Below are 15073 nucleotides of genomic sequence, written 5' to 3' on the forward strand. Positions count from 1 at the left end.
GGGCCAGCCCAGGGGCGTTTCCAGCTGGGGTGGTTGGAGTGGCCAGGGCTGCTGGTTGTGGATCTGTTTTTTTCAGCAAATACAAGTGGAATATCCTATTCTATAGCCCTGTTTGCGTGTACCACTTTCAATTACCTTTTGACTATTCTCATGGAATTTTTATCCTTTAATCTAAAACCAGACTTTAGTGTCAAGTTTGGTAAGACTGCTGCCTAGTGGAGCACCCGGTCTAGTGAAAGGTTCTGCTCCCCATGGCCAGGGGTGGAACTGGGTGGGGCAGAGCTGGGTGGGCTTTCAGCTCCCTCCCAACCCAAACCCCTCTGGGACTGTTCCTGCCCCAGGGCTTTGGGCAGGCGCACAGGGAAGCAGCTGAGGGAGCTGCACTCAGCCCCTGCAGGCCAAGGCCGTGGGCTCAGCCCCTGGTGATGGTCGTGCCATGAAACTGGGACTGAAGTCCCAGCAGTGAGGAGTGGGTGAGCTTGAACGTTGCAGTACCTCACTGTGCCCCAGCAGCCAGCGCTGCCCCAGGGTGTCACCTCTGGGGGCAAGGAGCTGGGGGACAATGGCAGTGAAGAAGGGACACCGTGGTTTAACCCCCTCCCTTCTCCAGCCAGAGCCCAGCCATGTGCTCAGCAGGGATCTGCTGCTCCCAGTCCCACAGGAAATGGAAACAGCACTGGAGCATTTGAGGGTTCTGATCCCACCTTTGCTCTTGGGGGGGTTGGAAGAATTCCTTCCTGGAAAGGGCTGCCCAGCCCTGGCCCAGCTGCCCAGGGCAGGGTTGGAGCCCCCATCCCTGGGGGGATTTCACAGCCCTGTGGATGTGGCACCTGGGGCCATGCGGCACTGCTGGGAATGCTGGGGCTCCATGGGCTCACAGGGCTTTTCCAGCCTCAACAATTCCATGGTTTCCAGCTCCTCAGGAGCATCACATACCCCTGTGTGGGCAGTGCAGGTTACCCAGGGCCTGCTGAGGTTTGCTTGATGCTGTTTCCATGGAAACATCTCCATTCCATGTCAGGAAGTGACCAGTGGGATAGGGGCAGGCAGAGGCCAAGAGCCTCATCAGCCCCTGGAGGAAAAGGAATGAGGAAACTGAATTCACCAGGAACCTTTTTATTTAAATATATAAAACATGGTATTTTGGCAAACATTCATTGTCTCATTAAATAAGGTAAAATCACGGAAGGGAAAGGCATTGCATCAGTAAAAACCAAGGAGAAGCCACCCTGTGGTTCATGTGCCCAGGGCTGGGGTCAGGTGCAGATTGATGTGGGACAGGAAAAGCTTGTAAGCGACAGCCTGCGGTAAGTACAGCAGAGAACCCGGAGTAACTGCTGGGGTTAAATAAATGTCCTGGCAGCATTTAGTAGGCACTAAATCCAAATTCTACCTCTGAACTAGGACAAACTGATGGAGTTTTACCCACGTGCTCATCTCTTCCCACTGTGTCTCAACACCTTACACCTCCCACCGAAGTGAACTAAGCCACACCTACCAGAGGAAAGGCTGCCCGGGGCAGTGAGAGCCCCCGGGAATTCCGGATCATCTGTAAGGCCACTCCAGTCTGGGCTCTCCCTCCCTGTGGGGGCTGCAGGAGCAGGGACAACATTCCCACCACAGGCACAGGAGGGGCGGGATGGACACGGCCCAGCACAAGGGCTGCTGAAAGCTGGGGCTGATTTAAACACGGAGCTGCTCTAATGCTCAGGTACTTCACTACAAAGCACTAAGGGACATTACAGCATCTGCCACGTGCTCATGGGGTTATCCAGCGGGGATTGATCCAGAAGGCTCTATGTGACACGGGAGCTCCAGCGTCTCCCTTCCCATTTTTAGACTAAACTAAAACAGGACACGGACAGGACACACACACGACGGCCACGACCAGCTCCCCTCCTTGCACCTCCTGTGCTCCAGCTGCGGCTGCTCTGCTCCAGCTCCACCCCCGGTGCCTCTAGAAGGTGCTGCTGGAGGCCGTGGTGGTCAGGCGCCTCCCGATGTAAATCCTGCAGCAGGGTCAGAGCACACGCTCAGCCCGGCTGCGTCTCAGTGCTGGGAATGCCCTCCCTGCCAGGCCCTGCCTCTGCAATTCCCGGCAGCAGGAGCAGCACTGCCAGCTTAGCCAAGCAGGAACGGAACTGCTCCGGAGCCCAGCCCCATGACTGCCCCTGCTCTGGTGCCCCTCCCCAGGGCCAGGGCCAGGGCCAGCCCCACGCTCCCGTGGAAAGGAAACATCCCCCATCCCTCCCAGGAGGGAATTAAAAAATCTGCTCAGTAATTTAAAATAATATTAAATATTTTTAAATCGATGTCAGTGGAACTTTAAAATCTATTCAATATTAGCTTTTTGCTTTGCTGATCTCCTAGTTGTGAGATTAAGAGTCTCATCTCCAGTGGAGCTAAATGTTGTGTGACTACAGTTCCGGTGTACAGAATTCCTCATTTCCCTGCTTCTTAATTGTTCTGAGAAATTCCCAACCAGGGAGAAAATCAGAAAACTTCAACCATCCAGCAATACCACAGGCAGGAAGCACTTCCTGAATAACCATTTTGGACAAAGATGGAATTGGGAATCAGAATCAGGCCTCAAAGAAAGCAGGTAAAAAAATATCTTTTTTTTTTTTTTTCGATTGAACCTTACCCCAGTCCAATGGCCAGCAGGTGAGAGAGCAGCAGGGATGGGAGGAAAACCTTCAGGAATTCCGCAGAGAATATCCCCCCTTTCTTCATGACACTGGTGTTCCTCATGCTGAGCGTGGCTGTGCGCCGGGGGTGCTTGAAGAGGAATTCCCTGGATTTGGGGAAGGAAGGTGAGCTGTGTGCTCAGGCAGCAGGAGGAGAAGCTGCAGGAGCTCTCCCAGCAGCTGTGGCAGCACTCACTTGGGCGGGATGTTCTCGGGCCGGCTGGACCAGTCCCAGATCCAATCTGCATTCTTCCTCAGCAGCCGCTCCACCTCCCTCCTCCTCTCCAGGAAATCCTCCTCGGACTGCAACCGAGAGCCACCAGCACTGAGCAGGGCAGCTGGGAGCTGCCAGAGCTCTGCCTGCAGCCAGCACCACTGCCCAGCCCTGGCACCCACCTTCCCAGCCCTTCCCAGCCCCCTTCCACGGAGTGTTCACACCCCAGATCAAGAGCGGGAGCAGGGAGATCCATCCTCAGAGTGGGGTGGGAATGGCAAAGACCATATCCCATATCCAGTATTCCATATCCAATATCCCATATGTGCCCGAGACAAGACTGCCCTGGCAGTGAAATCCCAGAGCCAAGCATTTCATCCTTATGCTCAGTCCCAAAATATCCCCAGCTTCCAGCCCTGATGGACACTGGCACAGGGATTGCTGCCCTGTCCCAGCTCCCAGCCCTGATGGACACTGGCACAGGGATTGCTGCCCTATCCCAGCTCCCAGCCCTGATGGACACTGGCACAGGGATTCCTGCCCTATCCCAGCCCTGATGGACACTGGCACAGGGATTGCTGCCCTATCCCAGCTCCCAGCCCTGATGGACACTGGCACAGGGACTGCTGCCCTGTCCCAGCCCTGATGGACACTGGCACAGGGATTGCTGCCCTATCCCAGCTCCCAGCCCTGATGGACACTGGCACAGGGATTGCTGCCCTGTCCCAGCTCCCAGCCCTGATGGACACTGGCACAGGGACTGCTGCCCTGTCCCAGCCCTGATGGACACTGGCACAGGGATTGCTGCCCTGTCCCAGCTCCCAGCCCTGATGGACACTGGCACAGGGATTCCTGCCCTATCCCAGCCCTGATGGACACTGGCACAGGGATTCCTGCCCTATCCCAGCTCCCAGCCCTGATGGACACTGGCACAGGGATTCCTGCCCTATCCCAGCCCTGATGGACACTGGCACAGGGACTGCTGCCCTGTCCCATCTCCCAGCCCTGATGGACACTGGCACAGGGACTGCTGCCCTGTCCCATCTCCCAGCCCTGATGGACACTGGCACAGGGATTCCTGCCCTATCCCAGCCCTGATGGACACTGGCACAGGGATTCCTGCCCTATCCCAGCCCTGATGGACACTGGCACAGGGATTCCTGCCCTATCCCAGCCCTGATGGACACCGGCACAGGGATTGCTGCCCTATCCCAGCTCCCAGCCCTGATGGACACCGGCACAGGGATTGCTGCCCTATCCCAGCTCCCAGCCCTGATGGACACTGGCACAGGGATTGCTGCCCTATCCCATCTCCCAGCCCTGATGGACACTGGCACAGGGATTGCTGCCCTATCCCATCTCCCAGCCCTGATGGACACTGGCACAGGGATTGCTGCCCTGTCCCAGCTCCCAGCCCTGATGGACACCGGCACAGGGATTGCTGCCCTGTCCCAGCTCCCAGCCCTGATGGACACTGGCACAGGGACTGCTGCCCTGTCCCAGCTCCCAGCCCTGATGGACACTGGCACAGGGATTGCTGCCCTGTCCCAGCTCCCAGCCCTGATGGACACCGGCACAGGGATTGCTGCCCTGTCCCAGCTCCCAGCCCTGATGGACACCGGCACAGGGATTGCTGGCCAGGCTCAGAGCTGGCAGATGTCACTGGCAGTCCTTGCCCAGCCCCTGGCAGGGAGCAGTTCCAGTCCCTGGCCATCGTGGCAGGCAGGTGAGCCTGGCCAGGTGTGTGCTCACAGAACAAGGCCCCCCAGCCCCAGCTCTGGTGCAGTTACAGCACAAACGCTGAGTCAGGGCAGAGCTCCTGGCTCAGCTCGGCTCCATTCCACACAGCCCAGGCCTTGGGATAAAAATAGATCCTGCTCCCAGAATTCCAACAGCTCTGGATGCACACACACACGGGATGGAAATAAAACTGTCCAGGCAGCTGGAATTCTGATGGCTTTCTAACCTGGGGTTATTTCTTCTCAAAGTCTAAATAATGATCTTTAAACAGCTGAAGGGTGTTTCTGACAATATAAAATAATAATTTCCAGTAATAATTAACTTGCAGTACCACATGTAGCTAACCTAAAGCTGAGTCCTTGGAGTCTGGCAGGAGTTGTAGAAATAATGCAGAAAAATTCACTTCCTTGAAATACTTCCTTCCTCAAAATGCTTTGTGAGTCATTTTTTTAATATTAAAAGCTAATTTATTACACTGAAGACTTCAGATTTCAGCCTGTCATCCTGCAATAAGCCCTGTATTGATTAAATATGGTCAATGCACATTATTTCCCCCACTCTTGTTGCAAATGTGTTTATTCATTTTCCTGGCAAGGTAAACAAACCTACAAAGTGAAATCAGAAAGAACAGGGAGTTTTCCAAAGCAGTACATATTCAGGTTTGGTATTAATTGTTAAAATACCTGGAATCAAAGCTATGGCAGGGCTTGGAAATTGTGTATTTTTGGCTGCCATATTTAAGTGACTCTAGAAATTCTTGCTGCTGTCAAAATATCTTTTAAAATCCCTACTGAATTGGTGGAGGTGCATTTCAGCATTGGTGGGGGATGTAGGAACTGCACCCCATCAGCGGCCAAAGGGAGAGGGCAAATCCTTCTGAAAAATCTCAGTCACAGATTGGAAAGACCAAGCCAAAACATCCCCACATGTCAGGAACAAACACAGCCAGGCTGGATCTGCCAGGGCTGCTGTGAGTTGTGCAAGTCTCTGCTTCAGCAGCTTCTGCTGTTCCTGCCCAAAGCACAGAGCTCCCCTCTCCCCCAGCCAGGTGAGGACCTTACCTGGAAGCTGTTCTTCTCCCCACTGCTGTGGCTCTCTATCTCCAGAGCTCTGTGGCTGTCCTGGGGGGTCTGGGAGCGAGGAGGGCTGCACCAGGACAGAAGCACCAGGAAAGGAGGAGGTGAGGTGTTCTGTGACACCCTGGGAGCTGGGTGCTCTGCCCAGGAGTGCCCCAACCATGCCCCAGGGGCTGCATGGGGCAGTGCTGCCACAGCCACCTCAGTCACTGCTCTGACCCCCAGCCCTCTGCCCACGCTGCTGGGGAGCCCTGGCACTTGCACAGAAACAACAGGCAGCAAATGAGGAGTGGCAGCCTGGTTTGGTTTGAATCCCCACCAGCCAGGCCAGGCCTGTCCTGCTGTGGAGTTTGAGTCCTGGACTTTGGGCTTTTCCAAACACCATTTAGGCTGGAGAGCTCACAGCCCATCAAAATGCAGCACATGCATTGATGGCACTGCCTGAGCACCTGGCCCAGGGCTGGGCTGTTGTGTGACCCCCTGGACACCTGCTCTGCTTTCTAGGCACACACGTGTTCATATGGGAACACACACAAAGCACACACCCCTGTGCACACCTGTGTTCATACAAATAGGCACATGCACGTCAATACACCCATGCAGCATTCCTGTCTCTGCCTCTGGGACATCCTTGGGACCCCGTAGTGACCTTGCCCAGCAGAGCCCCTGCTCACCTGTCACAGTGGGAGCTCTCCCTGGAGCTGCTCCTGCCCGACTCGTGCTGGGCGTCCAGCAGGATCTTCTCCATGTCCCCATTGTGGATGGACAGCGAGGCTGGCACCTGCTCCTGGCTGCCCGTGGACACTGAGCTGCCACTGCCACTGCCATTGCTGAAGTGCAGCTCCACCCAGGACCCTGGCAGGCAGAAAGCAGAGCTGAGCCCACAGCCTGAGGCTCCCAGTGACACTGCAGGGACACAGGCCAGCCCTGCCTCCAGCTCATAAACAGCCTGGAATGCCAAGGGCAGGCAGCTGAGCTGGGAAGGCTCACAGGGCTGGGAAGCAGCTGCTCAGGAGTACGTTGTGTTTGCTTCTCTCTGCACATACAGATCTTTTAGAGTATGTTCAATTTTTATTGTTCAACATAGGTGGCAGTCAAAACAGTCTCAGGGACTTTTGCTGCCCAAGTTCAGTTGCTCGTTTGTTGAAATTACTTTGGGCTCCAGAGCCCAGGGACTGTTTAGTGCAGCCTTTTTCCAGTGCCATTTGTAGGTGCTGCTGTTAAGCAACTGCGGGTGTGTGGCAAGGGCTGTCATGGGTTTGCTGCTAGCAGTATATTTAACACGGTCACATGGGCTTTGTTTTCCTAAGGGAGGGAATAACAACTCCCTCCCGGGCAGGGACAGCTCACTGCAGGGCCCAGAGCTCTTCCCTCCCTATGGAATCCTGGAATGCTCTGGGTGGGAGGGACCCCAAATCCCCCCCAGTGCCACCCAGCCATGGCAGGGACACCTCCCACTGCCCCAGGTGCTCCCAGCCCCAGTGTCCAGCCTGGCCTTGGGCACTGCCAGGGATCCAGGGGCAGCCCCAGCTGCTCTGGGCACCCTGTGCCAGGGCTGCCCACCCTGCCAGGGAACAATTCCCAATTCCCAATCTCCCATCCAGCCCTGCCCTCTGGCAGTGGGGTGTCCTGTCCCTCCAGCCCCCAGGAATGAGCTCAGTGAACAGAAAATTCCCGAGTTACACCAGTGCCAGAGGAACCCCACTGTGGAACAGATGTGGCCCAGCCCCAGCAGTGCCCAGGGAGCAGAGCAGCGAGGACAGGAGCAGGAGGGCAGTGGGAATTCCCTGGATTCTGGGCAAGGATGCCTAGGGAATCAGCAGGGAAAGGAGAGACAGGGCCAGCGGTGCTCGGGCTGCTCAGGGAACAAAGGCACAGCAGGAGCAGCTGGAGCTGCAGGTCCCTTCCCAGCCATCCAGCAGCACAGGAACCAGGTGGGGAGAAGCCAGTGCAGGGCTTTAGCGTGAAGCAGGAATGTCAGACCAGCAAAGATATCCCAGATATCCTATCTGGGAGGAGACCCAGGGCTCCAAAATCAAATGGGAACATCCCAAAGCCAAACTGCCTCATGTGCATCAACAACACGAGTATCTCCATCCCAAATACACAGACCTCCATCTGGACAGCCAAAGTACCACAAAACCTGCTGGATACAAACATTCCAGGCCACCGAGTTTGGAAGAGATGCTTTTCTTCCAAACCCCTTTTCCTTCACAGCTGGTTTGTTGTTGCTTGGGTTTGTTTGGGAATTTTCCCCTCCACGTGACAGTGCCTGGCATGTGGCAGGGAGTGTGTTCAGAGCCAGACAAACCCTTCCCTACCCTTTCCCCCAAAATCTAGGGAAGCTCAAGTTGTTACCAAAGAATGATCACAACCACTAGAGCTCAAATTAAGACTTTATCTCCTGAACTCTTACTGGGTACAGCACTGAGAATGCAGGATAAAGCAGGGAGAGGATTGGGATTGCAGCAGCAAGGGGACAGAAGATGTGGTTTACAGTTCTCCCCTTCTTTCCCTCTCCTTTTGGACAGAAGATGTGGTTTACAATTTTCCCTTTCTTTCCTTCTCCTTTTGGACTCTCCTCAGAGAAGGGCTGTGCTAGAGCACATGGAACAGGCTGTGATATCACCATTTAAAGATAAAAGCAGCTGTGTTCTTATGAGGCTGGAAACACAGACAGACCGAAGCCCCGGAGAGGCGATGCAGCCCGGCCAGACGAGTCCCGGGGATGGCCTCGGGACAGAGGGGTCTGTCACGATATCCCAGCCCAGGACACATGTGCGAGCACAGACCAGCACCGCAAAGCACCGGATCAGCTGGGAAGCGTAATTTACTTAAGATACAGCTTTCAACGCTGGGAATTAAGAAGCAGAATTCCACAGAGGGATGAGGATGGCCCCTAAATCGCTACACCCCCCGCGCCAGCCGCACTGTGTGTGGCTGCGCTGGGATTTTCCCTTTCCCGGCCAATCCGGTGCTATCCAACACCCGATCCCCGCGACCGGCCCCAGCCCTGCTCACAGGCACACCCACCGGCTCTCTCCCCCGGGACGCGGGGCGATGGACACGCACTGCGGCGCGCACATCGGCCACCGCAATCACCCAATATCGCGACACAGGAGGGCCGCACGCAGGTCCGCCCCCAGCCCGCAGCGCCCGGACAGTGCCGCCCCCAGCCCGCAGTCCCCGGGCAGTGCGGTCCCAGCCCGCAGCGCCCGGACAGTGCCGTCCCCAGCCCGCAGTCCCCGGGCAGTGCGGTCCCAGCCCGCAGCGCCCGGACAGTGCCGTCCCCAGGCAGCAGTCCCCGGGCAGTGCGGTCCCAGCCCGCAGCGCCCGGACAGTGCCGTCCCCAGGCAGCAGTCCCCGGGCAGTGCGGTCCCAGCCCGCCGCGGCGCTCCCCGCGGCCTTACCCTGCAGGTTCTCCTCCTGAGGGCTCTGTCGCGACATGGCTGGCGGGCGGCCGGGCACGCACTGACCGCGCGCCGCCCGCCTCAGCGCACGGCGACCGCCCCGCTGACGTCAGCGCCGCGCCGCCCGCCCATTGGCCAGCGCGTGGGGGCGGGGCGGGGCGGGGCAGGGGTGGGGGGGCGCGCGCTCCCTCAGCGCCCCCCGGGCCGCCATGATGGCGGGGTGGGGAAACGGTGGAGTGGGAATGGGCTCCGCAGAACATCATCATCCCTCCGAACATCATCATCCCGCCGGACATCATCATCCCTCAGAACATCATCATCCCGCCGGACATCATCCCTCATGGCTCCCGCTCTCTGCCCGCTGAGCGCTCCGCACCGCCCGCCCGCGGGCCTCCCGCACGGCGCTTCAGAGTCACATGAGGAAGGCGGACACGGGAGGATTTCAAAAGATACACGGATGGATTTCAAAAGATACACGGTGGGGGGTTTCAAGGGATTCACGGATGGGATTTCAAAGGAGACATGGAGGGGATTTCAAAGCAGACACGTCCGCTTGCAAAGTCGCAGCTTGCGGCCGCTAAGCCAGCCCCGACGGCGAATGATACATGGCCATAAAATAGGTAATAATCGCAGAGTGGTTGGGTTAGAAGGGACCCACAAGCGTCATCCAGTCCGACTCTTAGCCCAGCACAGAACAATCCCAAGAAAATTAATAAATAATAACAAATAAATAAATAATAGATAATAAATAAAGTCTTCTCCTTTTGGTCTTTAATTGACGCGATGCCATCAGGGCTCTCGACAGCGGGAACCACTTAACTCGTGTTGTTGTTTGAAAGCAGATACTGATTTACTGCTGGGACGTTGTAAAGACAAATGCATAAAACCTGATTTATTTAGCCAAAGTATTAACTCAGTTAAAGCATGCAGGCTTTTTTGCCTTATCTCCTCATCGTTTTCACTGTGCCTTTCTGCAGACGCGCCACAAAGCCCAAGTGAAATACATGAGTAAATTGTGTGTGAGTTGTGAATATTGCCTTATAACCTTCCCAGAAGGACGCGGCCGGGGTGTTACGGGTGGGAGATGGCACTCTGTGTAGCCGGTGGATAAAGAGGGGCAATGGAGCCGGTTCTGCTCTGGTAAGGAAGAGCCGTCCGTGGCAGGAGCAAAGGCCGGGTTTAACCGGGTAACGAGGGCCGGCTTCCCGGTGCCTGCGCTCGGGGCCGCTCCCGCTCCTGCCGCAGAGCTCTGCTGCTCCCTGCTGCTGCCGGCAGCCTCGGGCACCGGGCACGGACACGGGGCGCTGGGCATGGCAGCCTCCCTCCCCGGGCACGGGGCACCGGGCACGGCAGCTGTTCCTCCGGGAGGAGGTTCTGCAGGTTCTGCTTCCAGGACCTGCCCCTCTCCTGCAGCCAGCCCTGCCTCGGCTGTGAGGAACAGGGGGCACAGCACTGCGGGCACACAGCAAGGGCTTGCCTGCCTCAAGAGGGATGTGGGGATCACAGAATCACAGAAGCTCAGAAGGTTTGGGTTGGAAGGGACCCCAAATCCCCCCCAGTGCCACCCCTGCCATGGCAGGGACACCTCCCACTGCCCCAGGTGCTCCCAGCCCCAGTGTCCAACCTGACCTTGGGCACTGCCAGGGATCCAGGGGCAGACACAGCTGCTCTTTCATTGGCCATTGGGTGAATGCTTTTATTTTCATGTATAATTTGATGGCAGAAACTTTTGGGTTGTTGGCAGAAACACACTGAGCTGTCATCAAGAAAAATTGTGAATTTTCCTGTTGTTGGATGAAGTCTTTGAAAGGTTATTGATTTGTTGCACTGCGATCCTCTGCACAGCTGGGACTCGCTCTAATCTTATTTATTTGCATGTCACAGACCAATCATGTATTGATTAATTCCCTTTAAGCCAGAAACAGTGACCATCTCCTCCACAGAATAACAAAGGCGATGATTTGGAGTCACAATTTCTGCTCATACAGCTTCAACTTTGTGTTTGGTTTTCAGCCTGACATGAGGGCTCAGCCCAGCTGTGAGGGACAGGTATTTCAGACATTGCACAGAAGTTGTTTGTAATCCCAAAACCGTGACAAACTTGCATTAGTTTAGAAATGGATAATGTTCGCTGACATTTCTTTGGTCTCTTACTAATAAAAATCAAAGTAATCCACCCACTTCCTAGCAGTACAATGTGAGACAGTGGGAATTTCAGGACTGATTTGGGAAAACGTGCCTACAACTTCCTGCCAGGAGGGCACAGCCGGGGGGTCGGGCTCTGCTCCAGGGAACAGGGACAGGAGCAGAGGGAACGGCCTCAGGCTGGGCCAGGGCAGCTCAGGGTGGGCACAGCAGGAATTGCCCCATGGAAAGGGGGCTCAGGCACTGCCCAGGGAGGGTTGCAGTGCCCATCCCTGCAGGTGGCACCTGGAGGTGGCACCCGGAGCTCTGGGCTGGGGCCACGGTGGGGATGGGCACAGCTGGCACTCCAGGGCTGGGAGGGCTTTGCCAGCCCAAATGATTCAGTGATTCCGTGACTGTCGCTGGCCTGTGCAGACACGGGCTCAAACCCCGCTGGAATCTGAGCACTCCCTGTCTGCATCCCACCGAGGGTTGGTCATTAACCTCCCTGGCTGCCTCTGGAAATCCAGCCGTGTGTGTGTTTCATGCTGAGCATTTCTTGGAACCAGGTTCATCGTTAACCACCCAGCTGCTCTTGGATCCTTTCCACTCCGCTTCTGCTCGCCCAGGCTGCTGATGTGGGACAGTGCAAGGTGTCCCTGCCCACCACGGGTGGAACACCATGAGCCTTAAGGTCCCCTGCAGCCCAAACCCTTGTGAGATTTGCTGATTCTCTGATTTTATTCCATTTGGAGAGTTAATAAAAAGCCTTGTGTGGTGTGGCCGCTGCCGTGGCAGGGCTGTGCCGTCCTGGGCCATGTCTGTCACACTCCTCAGCAGTCCCCACACTCTCTGTGCTGTGTCCTGGGCCATTGTCACACTCCTCAGCAATACCCACACCCCTGTGCTGTGTCCTGGGCCATTGTCACACTCCTCAGCAATACCCACACCCCTGTGCTGTGTCCTGGGCCATTGTCACACTCCTCAGCAATCCCCACACCCCTGTGCTGTCCTGGGCCATTGTCACACTCCTCAGCAGTCCCCACACTCTCTGTGCTGTGTCCTGGGCCATTGTCACACTCCTCAGCAGTCCCCACACTCTCTGTGCTGTGTCCTGGGCCATTGTCACACTCCTCAGCAATCCCCACACTCTCTGTGCTGTGTCCTGGGCCATTGTCACACTCCTCAGCAATCCCCACACTCTCTGTGCTGTGTCCTGGGCCATTGTCACACTCCTCAGCAATCCCCACACTCTCTGTGCTGTGTCCTGGGCCATTGTCACACTCCTCAGCAATCCCCACACTCTCTGTGCTGTGTCCTGGGCCATTGTCACACTCCTCAGCAATACCCACACCCCTGTGCTGTGCCCTAGCCATTGTCACACTCCTCAGCAGTCCCCACACCCCTGTGCTGTGTTCTGGGCCATTGTCACACTCCTCAGCAATACCCACACCCCTGTGCTGTGCCCTAGCCATTGTCACACTCCTCAGCAGTCCCCCCACGCTCTGTGCCGTTCTGTGGTGGCTGCACAGGGGCACTGATCCTGCCTGACCTGAGCTCGGGGTCACAGGCAGCTCAGAACCTGTGCTGGCTCGGCTGGACAGGGCACAAACCAGGCCTTAAACCAAACCCAGAGCGCTGCTGGTTTGCTTCTCAGTCTCACAATGGAAGAAAGTGACCACTTCAGTGTGAATCAGAAAAGCAGAGCATGAAAATTCTTTCAGCTCTTCTTTACTTCCTAACTTCATGTTTTTAAAGCCCATTCCCATTTGTGCGCAGCTCAGCCCATGGAAGTTGCCAGAGGAATGCTTCTCCTGAGCGCTTGCTGGCTGAAAAACAAACCCTCTTTCTTTGAGTGATGCAAGCCACTGCTGGGCTCTTGTGCAGGTCACTTCCAACACTGCCTGCGACGTGACTTGTTTTGCTTACAAACTCCCACAAAGTGTTGCAATTCAGCTCTAAAAATAGAAACCAGTTTCATTTGTCCCAGAGCCGTTGTTGTCACAGCTCCCAGAGCCACAGCCAGTCCTGTTGTCTCCAAGTGCCACTACATGTCCCTTTGGCAAAGGATAATTGAACCGCCGAGCAGGGAACAGGCGGGGAACACAGCGCTGGGATCCACAAAAATGGGAACGAGTTTCTGAGGAACCTGGTCAGCAGTCACGTGTTTGGTGTCCTGCACAGTTGTGAGCTTTGGATGGAGGGAAAATGAAGATTTTCTGTGCAAAGTTCCAGATACACAGCTGTTGTTAAAGGGGGGGAAACCCACAGACCCTCCTTTCTAAAACTGAAACTGTGTTCCAGGGTAGGTTTCTGCTTCCCAGCCCTGCACTCAGATCACTCTGTTGTTCCTGTCAGCAGTTCATGGACATGCACTGGGAACAGTTCCCAGTCTTCACAATTTCTCATGTCAGGAAAACACAAAATCAAACAAACATGCCCTATATCCTATTTGTTTGTAGAGAACTTGGTGGTGTGGGGCTGTTAGAAGAATCTTGTACCCAAGTGCATTTCTTTTAGGCATATTTGTGATTGGTTTCTGATGGAAAGGGGAATTTTCAGTGAGTGACTACTGACAATGGATATTTCCTCAGGTGTGAGGAGCAGTGGGATACAGCACACTGGGGGTTCCAGAGCTGCTGTATATCTGTGTGTTTTAGTCCTCAGATCAAACCTTGCAACAACGCCTGCCTTTTCCACCCTCCAGCACTGCCAGCTCACTGCAGAGCACACTGGCACCCAGGAATGCCATTCCTGTAGGGATACACCCCAGTGCCTGCCCTGCACTCCCACAGGGATGGGCTTCCATGGAACGTGGACCTGCAGGAGTGAGTCCAGAGTCCTCTGCTCTGGAGCCAGCCTGGGACACCTGGGGGGCTCACCTGGACAGGAGCAGCTCAGGCAGAGCTCAGAGCCCCTGGCAGGGCCTGAAGGGGCTCCAGGAGAGCTGCAGAGGGACTGGGGACAAGGATGGAGGGACAGCACACAGGGAATGGCTCCCAGTGCCAGAGGGCAGGGATGGATGGGAGATTGGGAATTGGGAATTGTTCCCTGGCAGGGTGGGCAGCCCTGGCACAGGGTGCCCAGAGCAGCTGGGGCTGCCCCTGGATCCCTGGCAGTGCCCAAGGCCAGGCTGGACACTGGGGCTGGGAGCACCTGGGACAGTGGGAGGTGTCCCTGCCATGGCTGGGGTGGCACTGGGGGAAATTTAAGGTTCATTCCAACGCAGTAGAGCCCGTGATTCCATGAGTCTAGAACTTGATCCCATCTCTATTGATAGGAGCAAGTGCAAAGCCTGGTAGCTGTTTTTAAATCCTTCAATCCCCCCTGCCCTTTTCAGCAAGGCAGAAGGAGCAGTTCCGTGCAGCTCCAGTTGTGCTGGATGCAGAGCCCTGGCTTCCTCCTGGAGCTGGGGACGCCGATCCTGGCCGGAGAGCGGGACTGAGCGCGTTTGGGACAGCAGCCTCGGCTGGCTGGGAAGGGACAGGCATGGAACAGGGGGAACGGAGGGAACAGAGGGCTCTGGAGCCGGAGCCGTGCTGATCTCGGGATGGGAGAGCTCTGGAGCTGATCGGGATGAGGTTATGATCTCGGGGTGGGAGAGCTCTGGAGCTGATCTCGGGATGGGCAGGGATGGGAGGGCTCTGGAGCTGATCTCGGCCAGTGGTGGGAGGCTCTGGTTCTCGCGGCAGGGGTGTCTGGATGTCTCGGGATGGGCAGGGGCTCTGAGCAGCAGCTGCTGACTCGGGATGGGGCTGAGCTGATCTCGAGGGGTCCTGGATGATCTCGCAGGCAGGGGGGGGGCTCTGGAGCTGATCTCGG

At 56.3% G+C, this 15073-nt stretch overlaps 1 protein-coding gene across 1 annotated transcript; it reads right to left on the reverse strand.

Annotated features, from left to right (window-relative positions):
- Positions 1–1100: 1100 nt before the first annotated feature.
- On the reverse strand, positions 1101–9247 carry BNIP3 (BCL2 interacting protein 3). The gene is made up of 6 exons (XM_030950970.1): positions 9128–9247; positions 6392–6572; positions 5703–5787; positions 2884–2990; positions 2645–2794; positions 1101–2009 (listed from the first exon to the last, which is right to left on the reverse strand). The coding sequence occupies exons 1-6, from the start codon at positions 9162–9164 to the stop codon at positions 1958–1960; spliced, it is 612 nt and encodes a 203-aa protein (XP_030806830.1). The 5' UTR covers positions 9165–9247; the 3' UTR covers positions 1101–1957.
- Between the last annotated feature and the right edge of the window lie 5826 nt (positions 9248–15073).

This window comes from Camarhynchus parvulus, chromosome 6 (genome assembly GCF_901933205.1).
Source record: "Camarhynchus parvulus chromosome 6, STF_HiC, whole genome shotgun sequence".
Taxonomy (NCBI): Eukaryota; Metazoa; Chordata; class Aves; order Passeriformes; family Thraupidae; genus Camarhynchus; species Camarhynchus parvulus.

Bases quoted from the DNA above. Each gene is read 5' to 3' on its own strand.
- BNIP3 (XM_030950970.1), bottom strand. From the start codon at position 9,164: ATGTCGCGACAGAGCCCTCAGGAGGAGAACCTGCAGG. The intron at 6,573-9,127 runs GTAAGGCCGCGG...TCTGCCTGCCAG, and splicing joins TCAGGAGGAGAACCTGCAGG to GGTCCTGGGTGGAGCTGCAC. The intron at 2,010-2,644 runs GTAAGGTTCAAT...ACCCTGCTGCAG, and splicing joins CTGCTGGCCATTGGACTGGG to GATTTACATCGGGAGGCGCC.